The 24,409-nt window shown below is 43.4% G+C and overlaps 1 protein-coding gene across 1 annotated transcript in view; it reads right to left on the minus strand.

The window, feature by feature from the left end:
• Positions 1–204: 204 nt before the first annotated feature.
• The window catches only part of LOC308145685 (double C2-like domain-containing protein alpha), a gene marked incomplete at both ends in the record, with an annotated part of 31,359 nt that continues 7,154 nt past the window's right edge, over positions 205–24,409 (minus strand). Inside the window, 8 exons of the mRNA XM_080517191.1 lie at positions 205–341; positions 3,031–3,127; positions 3,254–3,335; positions 9,208–9,410; positions 14,992–15,051; positions 17,427–17,553; positions 23,526–23,635; positions 23,910–23,984. Of these exons, the coding sequence (XP_080373317.1) occupies positions 205–341; positions 3,031–3,127; positions 3,254–3,335; positions 9,208–9,410; positions 14,992–15,051; positions 17,427–17,553; positions 23,526–23,635; positions 23,910–23,984 (891 nt within the window). The remainder of the gene's footprint in view (positions 342–3,030; positions 3,128–3,253; positions 3,336–9,207; positions 9,411–14,991; positions 15,052–17,426; positions 17,554–23,525; positions 23,636–23,909; positions 23,985–24,409) is intronic.

The following is a 24,409-nucleotide window of genomic DNA, read 5'->3' on the forward strand; positions in this document are numbered from 1 at the left end:
CCCCGTGTGAGCGTAAAACCATTGACCTCTCTGTTATGACGTGAAGTGAGTCGGACGTGAACCCGTCGTAGTCATGCAGAAAGTCCTCCGAGCGTGTGATGAAACGTCTTTCATCTCCAGCCGTCAGGTGGGCCCTCCAGCGCCGAGCACAGTGGGGGGGGGCGGGGGGGTATGGGCGGGGGGGGGGTATGGGGGGGACTCAGTTCATTCCTGGACTGTGGATCCGGGCAGCTCGTTGGTCAGCGTGTGCCAACGCTCCACCTTCTTGCCCTTGTTCTTCAGACAGTCTATCCAGTGCTGCAGGGCTTCCCCCTGCGAGTGACACCCTAAGGACACCCCTCCTGGGGGACGGAAGCATTGTGTCAGTAAACAGGGTGGAATACCCAACACCAACAGTAAAAGAACCAATGCATATGTTTGAGTGAGTTGTTTTTTTTTTTTTTTTAGCACCAAACAGGCTGTGAATTGTAAGAAAAGTAGGAGTAATAAGCTGCCGTTCTCTAATTGTCTGTGAAATTAAGTGTTTTTTTTTTCTTTTTTCAAGAGCACAGCATGCTACACAATCTGCATTAGATTTTTTTTAAGGGAAATATGAACTGCGAGGAGAAACATACCAACAGCATCAATAAACAACAAAGGACCAAAAATCACAGAGCTATAATGCGACTACAAGATTGGAAGCTGAGCTGTAATGACCAATGAATAAAAAATGTGTGTTTAGCAAAGGATGGAGGAAACACAAGTCATATTCTTTTTTTCCCTCCACTTTTTGTTCACAGTGCAGTATCTGCAAAAACCCTTCTCCGGCTTTTAATTTCAGTCGTGACTGTGGGACGTACAAGAGAGATTTGTTTTCCGATGTGAGAGCGCCAGTTAATAAGACCTGTGATAAAAGATGAGGGCCGCCCATTAGGAGTCGCAAAAGCAATCAACAATGGCTTCAATTGAATTGGAAAAACGAACAAGGACACAGTGAACATAGAGGCGGTGATGCGACGACACAGTTTCCTTTCTTTCTTTGTTCGTTTGTACCACCAGCCAGCACTCTGGCAGATACAGTACGTCTTGGGTCAGGGAACAGTGCTCACACAGTGGTCGTGCAATAAAAGTGGGAATTACTTTTTACAGGACGGGGAGGGAAAAGATAATACATTTGAAAATGCTTCTTCACAGATGCTTTCATTGAACTCATTTCACTGAAGCACGTTTCTCTTTCAGGAGTCCATTTGAAAAAGTAGACTAATCATCGGTATCACAAGTCATTCTAAGCCCATATATTTACACTAATTATTCATTACAATCACTCCAAATGACTGTATTAATAAGTTGATGGTGAAGCTATTAAAATTAAAGACACACAATTAGTCCTGTTCATTAAACTTAGCGGTCATAATTATTAGAAATCTTTGTGGTAGATACGTGAGAGTTAATGGCTCTGCTTTACTTTTATTAAAAGCGTTGATTTGACGTGTTTTGTTCCGTCTGCTGGTGAAAAAGCTTTAATCACTATGCATGGAGGATTTATATGTTTTCTGTGATTGATGATTTTCATTACGTATTTAATTATTAGCGCTTATTAACTGAAGAGTTTGGGTGGTTTTTTTTGTGTTGTTTTGATTCAGGTGCAAATCTCTTGTCTGATTAACCTAATTTCCTGTTCTATTTATAAGATGTTAATTAAGAAAGAAAAAAGTTATGTAAAGCGCTAAGTTGAAAAACTTTGGAGAAATGTACATTTAATCACACGACCATCTGAGTTAAACTCATGCGTGCTGTCGCCGTCATCAAATCAAATGTTGCCTTCCCTGAAAAGACTCTTCCTTCCTGTTGAACGGCTCAGTCATACGTTCACCACATCACATTAAAGGATTGGGGCAGTGATGACGATGAGTCTCAGCGTGAGTTTCTGGAGGTTTTTCTGAGTCACGTACGCTATCCTGCCGTCAGACGAGCTCAAAATGGGCTTTAATCCACTCTCTAAAAATAATCCGCAAACAAATGCACCATTCATCCCCGTTTAAATAACATTTGCAGAGTTACATAAGCGAGACGACATGCCATAAAATTAGAAGGCCGTCATCTTGCTTTACAATTTGAAGACAAAACCGCTGCCGGATATGTCGCCCACATGTCAACAGGTGAGAATTATTTCAATGCGAGGGGGAATAAACATTGTCTTAACAGTGATGGGAGCTGCTTCACCAACCGATCAAACTAAAACAAAATGACAAGAAATATAAAAAAACAAAAAAATCACACTTTTAGAGTGAAATACAAGATCTCTGCTGGCGTCACACCAAGTTGAGGTAGAATGTAGGACATGCAGGACTTTCAAAACCAGGCTGATCCATAAGCAATAGCTTAATGACACTTTGTCGATGGGTGGTGACTAACATTTCTTTGAAATTTGCACGAATCACATAATAACGTTACATAATTCTTTCCTACTAAAATGTTAAGCGGAGCTTTCTGTTTTCATGAAATGAAACCGTATTTTTTTTCTCCATCTATTCACTGCTGTCATGTTCCAGTCCACTCTTCCTGTCTGTTCGTTCCTCACTCTTGCTTTCATCGCAAACTGCATCAGGATTACCCCCCCCCCCCCCCCCCCCCCCCCCCCCCCCCTCATTAGCCCGATTGGTGTATGAGCTGCTGTCACGTGTCATAAACTACAATACAATGTTGGAAATAGTGAAGATTGATTAATACATTTTCTGGAGAATATTGTCGCGGTGAACTTTTTCGAATGAGAAATGAACTGTCGCTGTGTCGGTTTATTGAAGAAGGAGTCGCTTGTCATTTAAAAAGAATAGCTGAGCTCTACAGTCGTGGACGTCGCCGCCGACTCCCACAAGAAAAAGGCCAAATTACACACCGACGCTGTGCTCGGATGACAACAAATAACAGTCTTCTTGCAATATATTTGGCAACAACAGCCACGGGAACAACACCGTCGGATTCTGACTGATGCTGAAACTCAAAGCACGAGCAGAGAATGTCGCGGCGTCAGGGTTTGGGGCAGCAACTCACCTATAAAGTCGTTCGACCTCCCCAGGTCGTAGTCCCACACCGTGACCTCCAGGGTCTTCGTGGCCAACTCCGAGAAGGAGATTTCGTAGAAGAACTCCTAAGTGGGGAAAGGTCAGGGGATCACGCTGAACACACATGTTGAGGGGGCTGATAATGATGTGCAAACACTGTAATTGGCCATTTTATAGAAAGGAAACGGTTGCACAAATATGAAGGCCCTTACCTCATTAAACTCCGGGTTCAGAGTCTTTTTCATAACCGCCGTTTTGTGCTTGGACTTCTTCTGAACGTCTGGCTTCAGGTATCTGAGACAGAGGAAGACATTGCCATCTTTTTAAGCGTCTTGTCATTGTCGCTCTCGCGTCAGAGCGCTGCTGGAAACTACCAGGGATGACTGTTTAAAGGTCAGTGTGAGTTTGTAAGTAGACAAAATGATTATGTCCTTAAAAAAGAAACACTGTCAATGACAGTGGCTGTTGCAGGGTTCAGTGTGTTCAACAGTCACGACAACAGTTTCTTGTTCAGGAAGGCCAAAAAGGCTCATACAAAGCAGGATTGCAGGATCCCACTCTGGGTTCAGCCTGTCTCCTCGGGTCTTATATCTCCATGCAGGAATCCTTTCAGGCCTCCTCCTGGCTGCATCCTCAGCAGGATTCCCACACGGTGAGTGTCTGACCGAGCCTGACACCGTGGATAAGTGGAGAGAACAATCTTAACGTCCTGGAACAGACGCACCAATTAGGCTTCCTCTCTCCCACGATCTCCCCGACATGCAGCCAAAGCTCCTCCTCATGCTGGAGGAATTCTGGCCTCCTTAAAACACGTACATATTTTAATCTCCTCTACTAATATTAGACTTTGTTATAGCTTAAGAAAAAATGCAAAGGCATCATCCGAAAAACACAATTATCATTGTTATCCTCAGTATAATATCAGTAAAATTTGGATTTCCTCTGCTTGGACTGTAGACTGTCGAAACCGTCCCAAAGTATCATTAACTTCATTTTGATGCAACAATTAAAATGGGAGGCACTTCAATATGTTGAATAAAAAGGATTAATCCACAGAAGAAAGTGTGTCCTCTCGCTCCCTGGCTTGTTTCAGGTTTTAAAAAGTGTGTTGCTCCAACAAGCCAATCAGAAATCAAACCCTATAGAGTGTCATCAGGGGTTTAGCCAATCACAATCAATGTGGGCTCCTCCCCTTTGACTCCTCCCACAGTTAGGCAGCTCTGCTCTGGCACATGGCACCACGAGAGGAAGTACTTCCTCCTCTTCCCATAGATGGGCGTGTGTGGGCGGAGCCAGTCCAGCTCACACAGACACAGCAGATTTTGAATGCAGCTCCGAGGATCCGATATTCTAATGGAGGAAAATCAAGGAAAAACTGGATTTGAGGCAATAAACTTTGAATAAAATGTTTTTGGACCAACGAGACGATGTGAACGTGTTGAAAATCTGAATAATATGACTCCTTTAAAATCAACAGGGAGCCTGCGTTTTATCAGCACTCAACTCGTACTTTCATTGGTTTGCTTAAATTAAAAGTTCAACAGGTGTTTTATGCTACTTTTTTGGAGGGATGGATTAGATAAACAAGACGTTCCTATATAAACTAATAAAGTGCTCGCAGGCATCATTTCCCTGCCAGGTGGCCCCATTTTGAGTCTTTGTGCTGAGCTGAGCTCAGATTAATCTTCTGTTGTTCCGCACCGATCCTCTCAATGTTCTCCTGTGTTGCTCGTGAAAAAAACACTTGCAGGAGCCATATATGTGTTTCATAATCAAAACATTCCATCTCCACAGTACAGCTCACATGAGACATGAACCAGAGCCAACACAGGGTGAGTTCACTCAACAGAATCAAACGCACTGACACTCACACCTATTCAATATTTTAATATACTATTCCATGAATATGCTATATGGAGTGAGACTGTCCAAGGGTTGTTTCCCTCTAGGATGAATGTAATATTTTTCCCAGCCACTCTTTCTATTATAAATGAATGTTTTTGGACTGTGGGAGGAAACTGCAGTACCTGAGGAAAACCCACAGAAAGAGAGAACACGCAAACTTTGCACAGAAATACCAGAAGCTTCCCGCGGTGTGCCATCCCGATAGGGACCCCCACTCCTCAGGAAAACAGGGGAACTCACCCTACAAAATCTTAATCTATATAAAATTCAAAATTTAAAGCAGTACAATACATTTATAACTTTAGAAAGTTTGTATTCTCCATTCTTATCTGCGTCACAATGGTTTTGCTCGCTCACCAACTAACTATTTTGCAAAAGCTCATTTAATGATTTATTTCTACCCTCGAGTAGAAAAAAATGGGGGAAAATAATAGAATTTGTTGCTACACGGCATTTTAATTACTTCATTACTTCACGGTTGGATCTCCTCTGTGAATACAAACAGGCCAATTGCCAAAAACCATTAAACTCAAAAGACTTTGGGGCCATTTGTAGTGCAGTTTGGATCATTACGGTTTACAGTGTGTTCACAGAACATTGTTTTCATCATTTCTACACTTAAAAACCAATTATTAGGATTAGAATCTTTATATCGTGGTTACTTTAACTATAAAATAGATTAAACATTTTTATAACTTCAATATGATTATTATACAAATTGGATTGAATGTAATGGAGTTACTGGATGCATTTCGCAATGCAACTTCAGTTCTTGCTGTAATTTTAAGTACAACTTCACAGCTTTCGAGGAAATAATTCTGTTTAGTGTTTCGAGTTATCAATCACTCTGATATGCTTGTTTGTACATGAAAAAAACTCCAGCATGGAAAAATACCTATAACCTCCAGAGGGAAATCCCCATTCTGGATTTGAACTTGAACTGTGAGGATGTCAAAACTAACCTACTGCAGCAGCATCAAACACCCGTCATTAAAACTGGTTCAACATCTCAGGGAAAATAAGATTTGAAAGTACACAGCAGTTTAAAACCAAACATTAACATCCAAACAACAGCGACAGCAAAATACGGTGTTGAATATGAAACGCTGAATAAAACATCGAGTTCTCAGCCTTCATGTACATGACCACAGTCACCTTCACGAGATGTGACTGGATTATTCCGGAATGTCATTGTTATTCACCGGCTGCTGGGCGATCGGGTGTTGCTACATCGATATCCTGTTTTCAGCTCCATGTAGGAATGTCAATATTGTCATCAGAGGTTTAACCCGAGGGCTGAGTTTAACAGTGGAAAGAAGAAAATGACATAAACTCCCATTCGTGCACTGCGGACTTTTATCCTGCATCAAGAGGCCGGTAAGATTCTCAATGAAACGCAACAAGTGGCAAAGGTCAGTGCTGCGATAGAAACTCCATCTGCACGTGAGGACGGATCAGGAAATCTTCTCTCCAACGCAACGCAGATTGGGGGGAAAAAAACAAAAAAAACAACAAATCTCTGCACCCTCTTCACAAGCTGTCATTAAATTCTCAGGGTATTTTTAAGCCAGCTGGAAGGAACGTGGCAAAAAAAAAAAAAAAAAAAAAATCTCTATTCACATTTGCTTTCCACCCACCACCCACAGCTCGAACAGCGTATGTTCCCACACGCTCTCAGACACAACAAAGCATCTGGGAAGAGGCTCCCGCCAAAGGGCAAAGATGTGAGCGCGCATCCAAAAACGAAAGAAGGTACATTATGTATCACTGTTGATGTGTGAGGGATGTTGTGCGTGGGATCGGTGGCGGCGCAGATGGAAGGAGGACGGTTGAGCCGGAGGCCCGGCGGGTGAGAGAAAAGCTCGGTTTAGTGCGCGTTCTGGCGAGGTGAGCGAGGTGGCACGGATTGTGTTTATACGGGTGACTTGTGGGGGTTGTTTCGTGTTTCACTCATTCCAGGAACAACCTCCGAAGCACGCGGGAGCATACCAAGCGGGGACGGGGACGGGGGGGTTTAAAGCTCGTTTGTCCACTTTCTGTCGGGTCACATCACTCAGCCGAGGGACCCTCCTGCCCTCAGTGGAGCAGACACTAACACACACTCGGTGACACACACACACACACACACTCACACACACACACGCGTGGTATTGCTCCCCTATCATCAGTGAGTAATGAAACTCTACACGACCTCTGAGACGCCAACAACCGCCTGCAAATCAGTTTATCCTAATGCAGTATACCCTCCACGATACATCACATCCCTTATATTGAATCACGTCGTCACGGTTCAATCAACTTTGAAGGCTGTCAATACACATGCACACACACACACACACGCATACACACACATACACACAAGGTACTATAATGTTATTACCTTGATAAATGAGTGCCATAGTTCACAATGGCGACAATTTGTGTGAAAAACAGCGCTCCTCTGTCACCATTACTTTATTTGAAGCTGACTAAAACCCTCCATCACTCAGGACTGTGGCTCCAGTGATTCATTGGGACGATATGAGCAAAGGACCAGTTTAAATCACACACAGAGGCTGAGGCCCGGGGGCCGTCAAACTGAGATACTGGGTGTCGTGTGAGCATTGTTTCAGATATCAAATACGTGTATTTGTCATTTTTATTGAGGCGCTCGGCTTCTCGACTTCATTCGCTGAAACGCGTCAGAGATGCAAGTGGAGAAAATCATTTGCGGTCTCGTGAGCACACACCAGGCCGGGTTAAGTCGCAGCTTGTGTGCATATTGGTTTCATGTAAAAATAAATGACATGTATAGATTTGTTTAACAAAAGGTAAATGCCAAAAGCCTCTGAAAGGATGAAAAACATTGAACACATGTTGCACGGTGGCACATTATGAGATGTACATAATGAGCGCTTACGAAATGTAGAAATCTGCTAATCTAATAAAACAGTGCATGTCAGGGTCTGGGATTAATACATAATAATAAACCTTGAAGCTGTTCCCTCTACTGGGCTCTAGAGGTTTAAGAAATTCTATTTGAGGCCAGTCAGATGTAGACATGCCAGATATTGCTGGTGTTTTGCAGGTTCTCTCCGGCCTGCCAGTTAAAAACCAGACCCATCATTCTATTTTTTTTTTAATATGTTTCTCTTATCTATGGAGCCAGAAATTGTTTAGTCTGGGATTACGAATGCGGAGCTATTACTGACTCAATTTGCAATGATTTTCTTTTTCGGTGAACATTGTAAAATAAATATCCTGAGGCGTTTGGGGTCAAGTGAGCAATGGGTTTGTAAAGTCAGCCGCAAAAAGAAAGTGCCAATGAGGTGAAGAACCCTGAGTAGGTGCGATGAGGGGCAGAACGTGTTGAAGCTTCTCTGAGGCAGAAACCTGTTTGTGCGAGCTGCTGCAACAGTGTTTGCCAATTCTGGTTTTCAAGGGGAAAAAAATAAAATAAAGAACAAGCAGTTTCAGGAGCTTTAAAATCAGTTTGTTACAGTCCAGTTATGTGCCATTAACCACCTGTTAAAGATGGGAAAGTGAAAGAAATCGAGTTTCCAATTCCTGAATATTCTCCATTTTCTTTTTCTGTCAGATGGTGAAGTATAAAATCACGAACTGAAAAGCTAAGCAAAGCACTGAAAATGTCAACATGTACTGACAGAAATGTGTCACCGAAGGTTGTTATGAACAATAATTCTACAAGCTCTTACGAAAAGGAGCAGTTTTGTCCAGTTCAGCCATAATAAGAAATAATCCACGAATCCCTGTCCTCTCTGAACTACACTGAGCGGCGCAAAGCAATTTTGTTTTCACATATGAAACATCATCAAACTTGCATTAACTTGAACTCACGAGCTATGTGCTCGTAGTTTTCTGAAATATCCTCTTCAGCACCACAGAAAAGTGCTTGAAATAATCACCATCAAAGAACTTAAACAGCATAAATAAACATTTGTATTGTGGATGTGTTTGGACTTAAAGAGGAGGCCGGAGGAGCCACACCGGGGAAATCCCATCATCATGTCCCTCACGCAGGGGGAAACATGCAAACTCCACACTGAAGAGGTCTTTAAAACTGGCGCCGTCCAACGTCACCAGTTCTAACAAGCCCAATGTGTTTTCGCTCCTGAGCCACACGCAGAGGCTTTTCACCTCGGTGTCATTGTGGCGGCGGGCAAAAGGCTTCGGTCAGCAACCAGACGGGCTGATGCAAATTCCTGTCATCAGGCGCGAAACGATCCGACGCGCAGCCACTGATTTCCTGTCACATTCTTACGTTTTGACGTAGGGGTCGGAGTAGCCGTTGACATCCATCGCTGCCAGGTGGGCGCAGCGCTTCACGCCCACACACAGCCCGCCACGAGCCCTCTCCTTGGCCTCGCCCTTCACGTCCTCGTCGTCGCTGGCGGGGGGGAGGTACTGGAGGCAGAGCAGCAAGCGGCCTCTCTCCTCCAGACTGCGCTGCTGCTCGGTCTCCCACTGCGGGAGGGAAGATTACACACAACAGACAGACGCGAATGAAGATCAAGGAAAAATGTGGGCGTGTGCAACGTTATTGATTCAAAGTTCAGAGTGAGAGTGATGCCTTGCTCGAGCGGCAAGTCGCTGATGAATGAATGAGGCAACGACGCTGCACTGAGTCTTCTTCATACCACGGCTTCTGTGTGACAGTGCCTGGAGCTTCGTTCTAAATCTAACTGAATTGTTATTTGAATTTTTTTTACCTCACCAACAATGATCCCAGCCACAGCGGGCAACTGTCTGTAAAGAGAAAGCTCAGATAAACCCTCTGTACGCTCCCCCGCAGCGAACCGGAGAGCGACAAAGTCGACAAAACATGTGCTGGAGTGGTTCAGCAGTGATTCTCTTCACCGAGGCAGAGACGGAATCGCTTTTTCACTGCTGCTTCCTCCCTCCGCTGAGTGTACTGAGCTAAACAAGGCATCAAATTAACACTAATGTGTTTGTTGATGTGTAAGCAATGTTTGCCGTTTCCAAGCAAAGTCACGTGTTGGTGACGAGTGGCTCAGTGTGGGCCAGGCCTCCTCCGGGGGGCGCTAGGGAGTTTATGAGAGGCGGCAGGAGAGAGAAGACGCCTTTTCTTAGCGTTCTTTATTTTTTTTTTTACGTTTTAGGAAAAATCTCAACGAAAAAAAGAAAGCGGAGTAAAACGGCAAGTTCTTTAATTGTAAATTTCAAGAAACAACATAGATTTTGAGTAAAATCAAACGTTAAAACGATTGCGAACTATAGCAAAGCCTTTCCAGATACTTAAAATTGAAAGACAGAGTCAGAAATATTTCAGGTATTGACCCAATTCCAATTGTTCTTACTTTGGTGAAATACCGACACGGTTTTAGTCCAGCTCTGGCGTTTTTGTTAAACCTCATTAAGATGACTGGGGGGGTGGTGGTGTTGGGGGGGCACTCTGTTTTTCTCACTATAGCCGAGGTTGTTTAATGGGCCTGCTGATCTCAACTCTGCAGCCACACTCACAAAATCGTCCCTCTTCCCATTCATCTGTCAATGTGTGTGTGTGTGTGTGTGTGAGTGTGTATGTGTGTGTGTGTGTGTGTGTGTGTGCGTGTGTGTGTGCGCGTGTGTGTCGCCGGCTCCGCACAGACACCTGTTTATTTCCACCTCCCTAATGAGTTGCTCTCTATCGATCTGTGAAGGTCTGAGCTGTTTTATTAGCAGATACCTGGTGCAAATGATCCCGTCTAATCGCACGTTTTAAAGTCTCCCACTCAGTGACGACAGATGGCGGATCGGCTGTCGGCGCTTGACTGGGGGGGGGAAATAAAAAATGTCGACGAGGAGCGAGATGAATGGCTAGATAAGGAAGAATTAAGGAGAAGAAAGGGAGCGAGCCGCCGAGGCCATTCGAGAAAGAAAGGGAGGGGGGCGTGTGAGGGACGGCCGGGCATGTGGCATATTGATCGCCCTGGCTGTGTCCATCTATTGCCTGAAGATAAGACTTAATGAGAGATGAGAAGATACGGAGGAGGGGAGACACATTGGGTGAGACTCAAACTGCGGTGGGAGAGAGATTTTCTCAGACGGGACGACGGCGAACAGCTCGCAGGAAAAAACTAAAAGCGCGCGCCTCGCAGTGATGTAAACCCTCGCACACGGCAAACGTGCGTCTCTCCTATAAATAACATACATGTATCGGTTGCCGCCGGCCATGGCAGTGAGTCACGGGGCTGCGAGAGCGTTGTCTCCCCCTCCTTCACCCTCTGTTGCTTCTTCCTTGCTTTCTTTCATCTGTCACTTCGAATCTACTCTACGTCGTTACGCTTGTTGTCAAGAGCGCCGGTAAACAGTTTGATGTTCTCCACGGAAAAAAATACAAAGCCGGGACAGAAGAAAGTGCATCAATATGGCCGAAAGATGTTCGCTATTGGATTGGTTGCAGTCGATCGCTTCATCTCATCAATTGCAACAATAGATGTTTATTTGTTGTTGGGTTTTTTGGTGTTTTTTTTAGCTGTGGTTGCCTATATGAGCTATAAAAGATACGGAAACTATTTAGGCGTGTCGTCTTATATAAGACGTTTTACGAAATAGCCATTGATTTTGAGAAATAAAACAATTTGAAGTTGGACTACAGAATGAAAAATGGGAAAGAAAAAAGAAACCAAAGGCTAAAAGAAGGTTGAAATCTTTTATCGTAGATTAAATGCAAATTTGGGTGTTGAGTACTTATTTTCATGTTTGTTTGTTTTTCGTCGGAGCCGTCCATTGCAATAGTGGTAGAGTGAAGACGACTGTCTTTTGTGACTGAAGCCAAAACAGAGAGGATTTTCAATGAGCTGAAAGTTGACCGTTCGTGGAGATGCGTAATGTGTAAGATGTGTGACAGGTGAGGAAAAGCCGACATGACAGCACGTTTCCTCTTAAATGCAAAACTGAACCTAACACCACGAGGATATCTGCCATTTCCCGACATCTTGTTGACAGGTGGAGACTGTAATGGTGCAAAGCAGCTTCATGTGAGTTTCAAGATTTGTGTTCCTCTCGTATGGAGGATTTTGCATCCAAAGATCTTATGCAAGCCTACACCTCAACGCTGAGTGGGAAGCGTAAAAAGAGCGCATCCAATGCATTGAATTACCCTGCGAAGCTTACATTGAGAGATGAATCAAATCACATTATAAAATATGATTTTGCATCCCAGATCTTGGCGGTAGGTCTCATGTTTGCCAGTGACTGTTATTTGAGGGGTATCGGGTTTTTAAAGAGACACCGAGCATTTCCTGGAACTGTGGGCTTTTTAGACGACGAGCTCTTCTGCTGGTACGCCGTGTTTCTGCATTTATCTTGTCACTTGTGGCAACAGCAGCGACTGTTGAGGACGAGTTACACAGACTTACTGTGACATCTGAGCTGCTGCAGGAATAACTGCACTGCTACTGTTTATGCACTCCGCTGACTTCAAGGACCAGTCCAATGTGGGCATGTCATTTTTTTCTTTTCTTTTTTTTTACTAGTACACATCAAATCATGTAGATTTGATGTTTTACTGATGTATTCTGTGTTTGTTTCCGTTTTTCATGTTGTCACATTCAACCGGGTGACGAAATAGAAACTGTTTCGGCACCCCTTTGCTCCTGCCTCACCACTGCACCGCGTCATGTGCCAGCATGCTACGGCATTGATAAATGCTTTGTGCTTCATTAGCCGCAGTCTGTCGCGGGAATCACTTACACAAGATTCAAACTGTTCCGTCCAGAAATCTAATGAGCCAAATGGCAGATGGAAGAAGTTATATCATGGGGGCCATGCTCTAGTTTTGATTCAAAAATAATACACGAGCTGGCGTCCAGTGAAGATGTGTTTTCTGAAGATATTGGTCACATTTGATGTAACATTTAGATATTAGGGTAAACAAGGTGGAAAGGAAATGTAACATGAATCCATGCTCTGTAACTCTGTCCAACTTTGGGTCTGGAACTCACACACACTCACATCAACATGTTTCAGAGTGCCACTTCACCTCAAGCTCATGTTTTCACCTTCGCCAACGAAAAGGTTACACTTTCGTCCTCGTGTAAACATTTATTGGTTTGTATGTGTGTATTTTACCAGCTTTACTCACCGCAATTGCATGAAATTTTCGGGGATGATTTGTCATCATTCAATGACCAATCGATTACATTTTGGGACGTTAACGGTTTCCAAATAAACCCCCCCAAAAAACTGCCCAAAACATTTTTCCCGTACAAAGCGGATGAGAAAGGCATGGAGGAGATCAGCATGAAGTTCAAACTCCATGCAAAAAGCCTTAACTTGAATGGAGGGTATTCTTACTCACCGTGCAGCCAATTATGTATCTATAATACATAATATCTTGTACATGAATTGATCCTAACAGTTTCTGTACTGCCAGCTCTGGCTAATCTGTGCGGCGGACATTTTCACTAATCACCTCTGCTTGCTGGATCTCATTAGTGTTGTTTTACCCACATTCGCTGGCATTCATCCATACTTACGATATACAGTCTGACATTTTTGTACCTTGCTGTTGTAGAGCAGCCATTATTTTCATGTTTCCACAGAACACTCACATCTGACCGAATTATCCACTCAAGCCACAGAGCGATCTGAAAGGCATTGCTCTTAATTAAGCAATTAATGTTGGCTTATTAGATAAGACACAACTCAAGCCTTCTAATTAAATTTCGTGTCTTCACAAATGAATCCAATGACAGGAAACTCAGGAAACTCATTTATCAGCCATGCAACAGGAGCAAGACGAGGTACGTTTAAGTCAGAAACACACAAGTTGACAAGTTTGATGTCAACGACACACCGTTTGTTGTAAACACTAACAAGAACACAAATGTCATTAACGAATGTAAATGTGAACAATTAGTTAGTTACTTAGTTCAATCAAGTCAATTAGTTGCTTAATTTGTGTATAAAGAGAATAAATGAATTAGTATGAATTAGCAGAGTAATGATTAGAATTCTTCTCGTTTAGTTTATCTGACTGAGTGCTGACAAGCTGGAGATATTTCACAAGAGATCAGCAGTAACATCAAAAAAGTCAAGTTTTTTGCAAATGACTTCAATAAGCCAGAGACTAAAATGTATTCGCAAAACAAACAATGCGATTTCTTCTCCATTAGTAGTGATGGATGACATTTTATCTCTCGTATTGAAATCTGTCACAGTTGAAGATAAAGATTCATAATCTACGCTCACACTGCAGGTCTTGATGCTCAATTACGATTTTCAGGATCATTTCAAATGCAACCTGCCGTGTGAACGTGATCAGACCGGATGTTTCAGAAGACGACGTCGAGCCCGCTATGTCGAAATGGTAGGCCGGTCAACACCAGGGTTGCCAGATGTGACTCATTGTTTTCAGCCCTAAACCAGGTCAAACCCACACACCTCAATACAAAACCAGCCCACATCTCAGCCTGTGTAGGAATCATGTTAAAAAATAAAACTATTATATGTGTAATAAAGATCACACACACACCAATGACACACAATGCACAAAATAAAGTTAAAAGGTAAGAGAGTTTTGCTCCCCAAGTGGGGGATATCACCATATCTGGCAACACTGGTGAGCTGGTTTAGATACATTTTCCAGTAGTTGTTAAATATAAGCTGATAAAATCGAGACAACATGAAGAGGGAATGAAGAATGAGAATGAAGAAGAACAAGAGCACAGCTTTTAACAGCTTTTAACATTGTGGTGGAGTCGCTTCCTCCGGCGCTGATCCGTGACGCCAGTCACACGTCGGTGACGAAGCAGTCGCATGTAGAGAAATATCCGAATTAAAGTACCACATATGATCGAGGCCTAGGTCTGGTGTGAAAAAAAAAAAAATCAGAATTGGAGCTTTGACTCGGACACAAAACAGGTCGGATATGAGTCACTTGCGAGTAAATAAATCTGAAGTGGGTTGCATTTCCCTGCAGCGTGAACGAGGCCCAAGTCGCTATGTCACATGCAGGGTTCCTAACACAACAGACAGGAGGGAGGGAGGGAGGGAGGGAGGGAGGGAGAGAGCAAACAAAGAGAGGAGTCGTGGCGCTCACCTCTCGCAGGTAGCAGGAGATCCCTCTCAGAGCCGTGCTCATCGCAGTCGGCGAGGGCAGCTGGAGGCAGAGGGAACGAAAAGGAAAAGGAGAATGAGATAAATAGCGAGCGGCGATGACTGACAACTTAAGCGACACGAGCGTGACAGACGAGCAGAGCACGGGGGAGACGAGGCCGGACCTATCGAGTCGGAGGGGTTGGGGGGGGGACGCCACTTTGAAAATTACAGGCCTGACACAGCATCTGGTTTGCAGGATGACAGAGGGGCTTTAGCGTTTGATCGCCTCAGAGGACCAATCTAATACCGGCAGCCCTTTCCAGCTCATAAAGAACAAAAACCCCACTCCCACCCGCCTCGTGTCACACACACACACACACACACACACACACACACACACACACACACACACACACACACACACACACACACACACACACACACACACACACACACACACACACACACACACACACACACACACACACAGTGATCGCTGCAACCCTCTCCTGCTTTTATTTTCTAATCCATTTGTTTCTCATCTCTCTCCCTCGCTCTGTCTCCCAACACTCCTCCGACCCCTCCCTCTCCCCCCTCACTCCTTCTCACCTTCTACTCTTCCAATCTCTGTACGCACCCTTTTCCCCCCACATGTGGCCCAGGTGACATTTCGCTGCCGCAAAAAAGCTATTTGTGGGCTTTAAGAGAGAAAAATGAAACAGTGTTCTCTCTTTCTTGCATTGATTCCAAAAGAGATAGAACAGCTTATGATCTTCTCATTTTAAAATAAACAACAACACTGGATTAACATGTAATGATTTACAATATGGTCAAAAGTCATACAGGTTTCTTTCCTGTTTTTTTTGCAGAAAAACCAAAGAAAAACAACAAAAGCTCCTATTCCCCCTCACTATGGAGTTTGCTGACTGGGAAGCTCAAAACTGCAACATCAAGCCAATCCAACATTTGCTGGATGACTTTCAGCAGCTTGTGGAAGCCAGGTTTTATCTCTCAGCCTCCGGCTCAGCCGTAAACATTCAAAACTCCGGTGGAAATGATGGAAGCAGCTGCAGATTACAGATCACAGTGTGAAACGCTATAACATTCAAACATGGCTGCAAGACTTCACCATCCACTAACTTGTTGTGACTGTTGAGCTACTTTTTGCATGTATTCTGCCTTTACTTGTTTTCCACTTTGGAAATGGGCACATATATAGTCTATAGGGTTACTAGTTGTTAAATATATTGTCTCCATTAGTTATTAATGGTTCATGAATTATTTACGGAAGCTATTTTCAACCAGGCCACGATGCAATAACTAATTAATGAGGAAATAGTTAAAGAACGATTAATAATCCCTACAGATTTTGCATTAGAGAGTATTTAAAGTTTGTCTTTACAATAACGACATCTTTTAAAAAAGGATCACATAAACGCATATCTTATTTGCCCGACTGATCCTCAGCCAAGACACATGGCACGCCCCATTGCACAGCATAATTCCACCAATCAATCACTAAAACCTCATTATGTTTTCTTCATTTTAAATTCCTCTGTCTTTTTTCTCATCAACATGAAATGTTTTTTTGTGAATAGGTGAACATTAAAAAAAGTTTGCAGTCCTCGGTTGTTTTCTTGGTTAAGCTCTGATGATTCACACAGGATGGACAGCAGGAGGGTTGAGAGGTCTCGCCACTGGAATTAAAATCCACCTTTCACTACGTCTCAGGTTCAATAATTCAGTCTTCACACCTCGTTCGTTAGAATTGTTCAAATCCATATTCGAAATGATAATTTATGAGGTGCTGAGAAACTGTGCTGCACATTTTTCCGTCATAAAATCACAACTTGGTTGAAAACCAGGACTGGTGTGCAACATATTGTATGGCGCTCATTACAGCTATAAATATCCTGGGGATATATATATATATATATATATACAGTATATATATACTCTCATACTTGAGATGTAGCATATGAAAAGTTTGAAAATCATCCCCTAATTTTCTTTTTTAACCCTCAAATGACTGCACAGACCCTGAGTCAGTGTTTAATCTCCAATAACAGGGTGGTCTGGGGTGAGCGGACGTATCTGAGGACAGTGTGTCCAACTCTTGCTGCATTTCTTCAGTCCCTTTGCTGATGATGCTACAGAGAATGTGCACACACATGCACACACACACACACACGTTGGTGTGTTTGGTAAACATCAATGTTCAACGCCTACCCATTGGTATGCCCCCCCGCCCCCCACGACTTCCTCCACACATCTCCGCTCCTCGGCACTCGTGAGTCAGACTGTGAGCCTTAATATAGTGAAAGCTGCGACACCCTCCAGTCATTTATCTCCCTCATGCACATTAATTTTCCCATTTTTGCTCCTGCTTTCAACTTGCCACTGTCCTCCCCCCCCCCCCCCCCCCCTTCTGCTCACAGGAGGTGGATGCTCCAGACAGATGTTAAAGTGTTTGGTCTGGTCCGGCTTCACACGGCGCAGGGCCACCCGCGACTCCCCGATGAACTCATTATGTGTCAGCTTGTCTTCGTCGCACACCGACACCCTGGGAGTGACAGATAGGGGAAGGAGGGGGGGGGGGGGGGGGGAGGAGGAAGATTTTTTATTATTTTTTTTAGAGAAAGAAATAGTGAGAAACAAAGATGACGTGGGGGACGGGGGTGCAAATCATGAATAAAAATGCAAAGAGCTGATCTCTGAGGTGGAGAAAAGAAAATGTTAAGAAAATCCGGTGAAGCGGGGCTTCCTGTATCTGTGAGGGCCTGCAGCAGTCAAACAGCATAACATAATTCATTATAATGTTCTGGCAACGATTGAGACAACAAAACTGATCATGCAGTCAGAAAATTATCTTCTGTTTGCAGGGTGCAAAGGAGGAGGTATATGCTTCTTTTTCCAGCCTGTAATTTAGTTTTTACAAATAAATCATGATGAAAAAAGAGGAATAAATGGAGTTTGAAACAAATATTTATTTTATGGAGGAGCGACATGCTTTAAAAGAGCATGTAATGAAGAAAGACTGAGATTACGAAAATGCTGAATGACTGTTTAAACGGTTAAAAAAATAAAATTACATATTGCGAGGTTGCTAATAGTGTATCGACCACAAAGGCCGTCGGGAAGCAGCTGCTTTCACATGTGAAACAGAAAAGGACGTCACACTTCAGGTATTTGTGTTTCGGTGTTGTTTTGCATTGCGCTTTGTATTCAGCCATGACAGTTGAGTGGTCGGAGGCACAGGAGCACAGCAGGGACTGGAACAGGTGTTGTAGGGCCACTTCTTCCCGTGTTCACTTCCCCCGGACGGCTGCAGCTGGATTCCTTCCAGAACAGGAGCAAGGTGGAGGCCGGGCCAGGCGGAGGACAACGGTAACATTTGCTCCATCATCTGGCCGGTTGGACAACCCTCTATGTATTTATCCCAAAACTTCTGTGGAATATCTTCAGAATTGGTCAAGATTAGTATTTTCTATGGAGTTTAGCTGGAAGACTTTGGTTTGGCTTGTTCCTCATGATTGGGAGGTTGTTTTTTCCAACTTTGACGTCAGATGATCGACCGTCTTGTGATTATGTGCCATCGATTCAGATTCATGGTGTCAGGATTCATGCCATCCACACGTAGACTGAATTGCAACAGTTAGATAAAAAAACCAGCGACAAAAAACAGATTGAAGTATCGATAAAAGGATAGAATATCTGTTGATTGGTGGAGGGTTAGTCATTGTAGTTGGTGCTGGTGGCTGTTCTTCATGTGGGCCAGTATGAAGTCCCAGACTCCGGTATGGAACGTACATCTTCCTCTTCCCCTTCGTCTTCATTTCCCTCTTCGTTTCTCTTCAGCAGATTCTTCATAAACCGCTGCCCTTCTCCTTGGAGGAGAAGATAAGGACACAAAACATTATTTCGTTTTTCCTGTACGCATTAACTATAGTCTCATGTTGCTTCTAACATGTAACTGCGTCCAAGTCCTATAACTGAAGGCGGATGACCGAATCAAAAACATTATATCACATTATACAACAGTATGGTGCTTATTGGCCAGTCTGAATATTTGATGTTTCCTCAGGGCAACATCATGAAAATGAGATGACAAATTAATAAAACACATCTCTATGTAAACCATCACGTATGTTTCTTTACATGTTTGCGCAACTCCACATATTTTTCTCCTCCATATAATTTAATCTAAACGTGTAGACAAGTAGTTTCAATCTTACCTTAAGCCGTCACTGTGTCACTGAAAATGCCGTCCAAACATCAGACAGATCCCCGTACCCAAGACAGAAACTATAAAAAGATATATACTCCGCAAAACTAATATTGCCTCGCATGACTTTCACATTAACAGACACACGTATGTGATGTGTTTTTGCCCAGTCTGCAAGTGAAGTACTTTTAATCATTGAAAGTAGGAGGTAGATTTTATCTCGTCAGTAAATCCTTTTTTTCCCCACCCACTCTGACTGTATGTATAAGTTAGTGGCTGCAATCTCTGCAGGCCATTACCATTTGTAATGTTTTTTTTTATTTATTTATTTTTTTTTAAGTTCGAGTAGTGTGAAAGTGCATCGCGCAAGGTTGAGTCAATCTATATTTATTGGCCTGGCGCATTTTTACACCTGCTATAATGTCAGCTGAGATGCACCAGACGGTGGAAAGCAGCAGCAGAGGCGAGCGAATGAGGAAAGCTATGGGAAACCAACGCGGGCGACGGAGGCGATAAAAGCGTGGAAATCATTCAAAATCTCAGCATTTCAATCATTATGCTGGAGGGTGACTTAAATCAATTAAAGTAGGACTTATTTTAACTTATGTAAATATGGATGAGATATGCAGCGAGATGAAGAAAATGAAGCATGTGATTTCCCTGCAGAGGAATACTGATATGAATGAGCAGCCGGATAGAAACGGCACGTCGCAGTCACCTGCTCCATTTAGTTTCCGGTGATAAAATACACACACACACACACACACACATACACACACACAAAAAACGATTTTATTGAAATATGGAAGGTGCCATGGCCCCATTTGCCAGGAGACACCAGATATGTGCTTAAATCCCCAGAGGTAATGTCTAGTCTGGCAACACACACACACACACACACACAATGGCAGGAAAACAGGAAAGAATATAAATGGAGGGAAATAAAGAAGCAGTGGGGAGAAGAAATGAGAGCAGAGGACAACAAAGAAAAGCCGGGAGGCACCGAGAGGTGAACGATACTGAAGGATCGTTGTACCAAAGAAAGGGCAGCCCTGATAAAATGGGCATGAGATGAGTGGTGAGTGAGAGTACATTGGGTCAAAGAGTCGTCTCTGAGGAACGGAGCGGCGGCGTCATGCCGATGCGAGCCGCGCGAACTAATGGAAACATGTTTACTGTCTCGGTGACAGCTCATGCTTCCTGCGTCTTCCACGCCGTCTCATATTTGTCAGCTAAGCAGTGTCATGAATCCAACCCACACGCGCTGCCGCCAACTTCAACCAAGAAATCCTGCGTCCTCACAACACTTTTGCAGACCAAGAGTCCATTCAAAGCGACTTCTGAAACGGCGTGTGTGGAGCCAACCACCATTTTTACACAACTTGAACTAATCACACGGTCCGGTACGTCGATCTTCTTGCACTGCTGTGATCCCAGGCAGCCACACGGTCAATTTAGAGTCACCAACACGGAACCCTAGCATGCACAGGGAGAATGCAGGAAGCCCTCCCAAGACCAGAACTGAAGCAGGGATAGTCTTGCCGTGAAAAAAAAAAGAGTGATAACCACGATGGCCCACCACGGATAAACCCTCATTTTTATACCTGAATATCTAAAAAAAAGTCCATCTCATAATGTTGGCTCCCACCATACTTGGTTTTTAAATGGATTTTACTGACACTGTTGCTTCAACGGGCCCGACGAGCTTCACATTAGTCAGTCACACACACATTCACACACACACACACACACACACACACACACACACACACACACACACACACACACACACACACACACACACACACACACACACACACACACACACACACACACACACACACACACACACACACACACCAGTGGTGACAGCTGCCATTTAAAGCACTCAACCATCCACTGGGATCAATTTGCTTCAGTGTCTTGCTCAAGAACACTTTGACATATGGACAGGAGGGGTGATGGGGGATCGAACCTGTGATCGACCTGCTCCACCAACGGATTGACAGCCGCCACCTGAAAGTGCTCAAGCTGAGGTTTTCAGTTCAGAGTAATGAAAACCTTCATCGCTACACACGTCTCTTAAGATGCACATATTTTCATTATTAAATTCATTCATAAATATGACAACGTTTTCATGCAGGTAACATCATCTCATCATGAGAGACACTTTTTCTCAATACCCTCACCTGTTCATGAAAAAAACAAAACAGAAAAAGAAGAGAAATGCGGATTAAATTGGCCCAATAAAAGTATTGAGTGCGAGACACTGGCGGAGCTGAAGCATGATTCCTCTCTGGAGAGACACTTTTCCACTGCGGAGCACCGAGAAACAGCCTCAGTTTGGATATCACAAAATATACTGAAGCTTTTATGTCTCCACAAAGTGTAGCGTTCATTTTGAAGCGAGATAAAGATAAGCTAGATTTTTTAAGAAAAAAGAACAAAACAAACAAAAGTTTTCTTGCCGTTAATAAAAAAAAACATGTGATACGCTGATTATGATAACATCTGACAACCAGACTCATTTTAGCAGGAAGTTAATTCCTGCCATTTGTTACAAAGAACAAAATAAACATTTTGGGGGAATTAATCAAACGTATAAAAGCTTCTCTCTGAGCTTTCATATCTGTGAAGCTTTCATCAGAGAAAAGAATCAGCTGATTCTTTTTCTGGCCAACCAGAGGATTTCTTTTTGTTGACATCTTAATGGAGACGGCTCCATATTTTCTATTCATCAAATCCTTGGATTGCAGACTTAACCGAGTGCTGAATTATGACTTGAGTGTATAAATGCGACTTCACAAAGTAGAATTAAAAAAACGTGTTAACAGTTCCTGAATTCGAGCTTAAAATTGACACAAACTATCGTTTTCTTATCTAATAATGCAGCAACATATATTATATTATGTCTTTATGTTTTCAATCTCAAACCTTTTCTCCTTTGAGGCAGAGCTCCAAATTGTCCCTGGACACTGTAATTCTTTCAAAATTCACATGTCTGACCGTCCGGTGGAAAAGCACAATAACAATTGGCGAACGGCAATAAATATTAGGAAATTGAACAGGCGGACTTCAAAAATCACAAGCAGGCTTCCAAATTATGATGGTCATGCCTATAATAAACACTATGAATTGGATTAAGAAAAATTGCCCAATGGTTTGTTTTTCTACATTTGCTGCTTATTTACCCAGGGATTACATTGCAATCTGTTGCCTGCAGCATTCTGTTAGTCTGTTTGATAGTCTCAATTGTGCATCTCTTGTTATTGTGTTACGTTCATATTGAGTTCAGCTGCTGAGGAGAAAACAGCAAATCCTTTCCCTCTCTGATGACTTTCTTTTCCTTAAGTTCTCAGTGTCTTACGTTCAGTTGTAATGAACATTTGTGCAACACAAACACAACAAGATTGACAGAAATGGCAGCAGGGCCACAGTGGCAGATTCTCTAATGTATATTTTTAGTAGGTTAATTAAATTTCACCCGGATAGCAGTTTGATTGCGTCTTCATGACGTCATGGGCATTTACATAGGCCATAAAAAGACATCTAAATTCAGTCTCAGATAAAAATAACGCAGCAGAGCATTTTAAATGTCAGCGCAGTGGGAGATGGTGACATGTCTCCGTATTTTCCCCAAGTTAAATTTCCTGTCTCCTGATCTTCCATTGCCTGTGCTGAATTAACACTGTGTCACAGGCCGGTGGGGCCAGTTCTTCTAATTTCCCCCGACAGACCGTCCGTCCATCCTACTTAAATCCCACTCCCGTCTCCCATGTGTGCCGTGGCAAACTTTTAGTCATAGACTGAGACAATTCGCAGCTTTCATCACATCTGGAGGAGGAGGAAGAGGAGGAAGAGGAGGAGGGGGGGGAGTGGGGGGGAGGGTCAATAAAATTAAAACCCTGGTGGTGTTTATTCTGACCTCAATCTGTCACTGTAGCTTGGAAAGAGAGAAAGTGAGATGGAAGGAGAGACAAAGAGAAAGGGACGGTTCAGAAGGAGATCTTTCCTGATCCTGGTTGGACGAGAGAGGGTGAGGATGAGGAGGAATGAAGGTGATGTGACACGACGATCTCATGGATCAGAGCAGATGGAAAGAGAGAGAGAAGGGGGGGAGAAGCTGAAAGAGATAACAAAAGGCTCCAAGATTGAAATCAATGATAAGAAATCCTGTGTCAACACCGGCGAGGCTTTACCGAGGAGGAGGAGGAGGAGGAGGAGGAGGAGGAGGAGGAGGAGGAGGAAACAAAGTGGAAAGGCAGAACATGAAGAAGAGACACATGGCTTCTCCTTCGGCAAACATTTACCGGAGCGTCTTGCGATACATGTCTTCCTCGGTGATTCCGCAGTAGGTGAGAGTCTCGTTCCACACGGGGTTCAGCGTGTTGCGAACGATCTTGGTTTTCAGTTTATTGGCCTGCAAATCAACACGGACGGGACGAGAAAAAGCATTAATGCAACTTCATGCTTTGTCCCAGACAGAATACCTCGCTGTGCTCAGGACAACCATTCCTTCTGACGACAAGGTTGTTCTGTTTGCCTGCTGATCTAATAGCCTTTCGCATTTTCATTATGCAGCTCCGACAATGAGAGCATGAATTAAGTGATCACTCAAAAGGCCTCGCTGGCAGACCACTGAAGGTCTCGTTCGGTTATACAAACACGCAGTGTTGCCGATAATAAAAACAGACCTTGCAAGCTCCAGGCAACAGGTGCAGCTTGACGTACGGATCGGCCAAACCGTTGAAATCCATCGGCTTCAGACCCTGGCGGAGAAAAATACCCCAAGTATAAAACGCACAGAGGAGAACACTGTACAAACCACCAAAAAGTGGCGGCGATGCCTTAAGTGATTAGTCAAAATTAGATTTGAAGCAGAGAAGAATAAACACGGTGGGCGAGTTTCAGAGCTTCCCACAACCTCCGCAACAAAACACGAATTAACTAGGAAAAGCCAGAGCTTACGGCTGGCAACATTCTCGCTGTGAAAGAGTGTGAGTTATGATTTAACTGCACAAAATTCTATACAATCCAAGCGAATTGGTTTTTATTGTGTACAACAAATCATTGTCATAATCTCTGAATGCGAAAACCGTGTTGTATCATTTTAGTAGATCTCGACATCGCTCTTTGGAAAAAAAACATGGTGGACACCTTCGATTCGCCAATGATTTGTGAGTCTAAAAGAAAT

Source organism: Blennius ocellaris (genome assembly GCF_963422515.1).
Source record: "Blennius ocellaris genome assembly, chromosome: 21".
NCBI classification, from domain to species: domain Eukaryota; kingdom Metazoa; phylum Chordata; class Actinopteri; order Blenniiformes; family Blenniidae; genus Blennius; species Blennius ocellaris.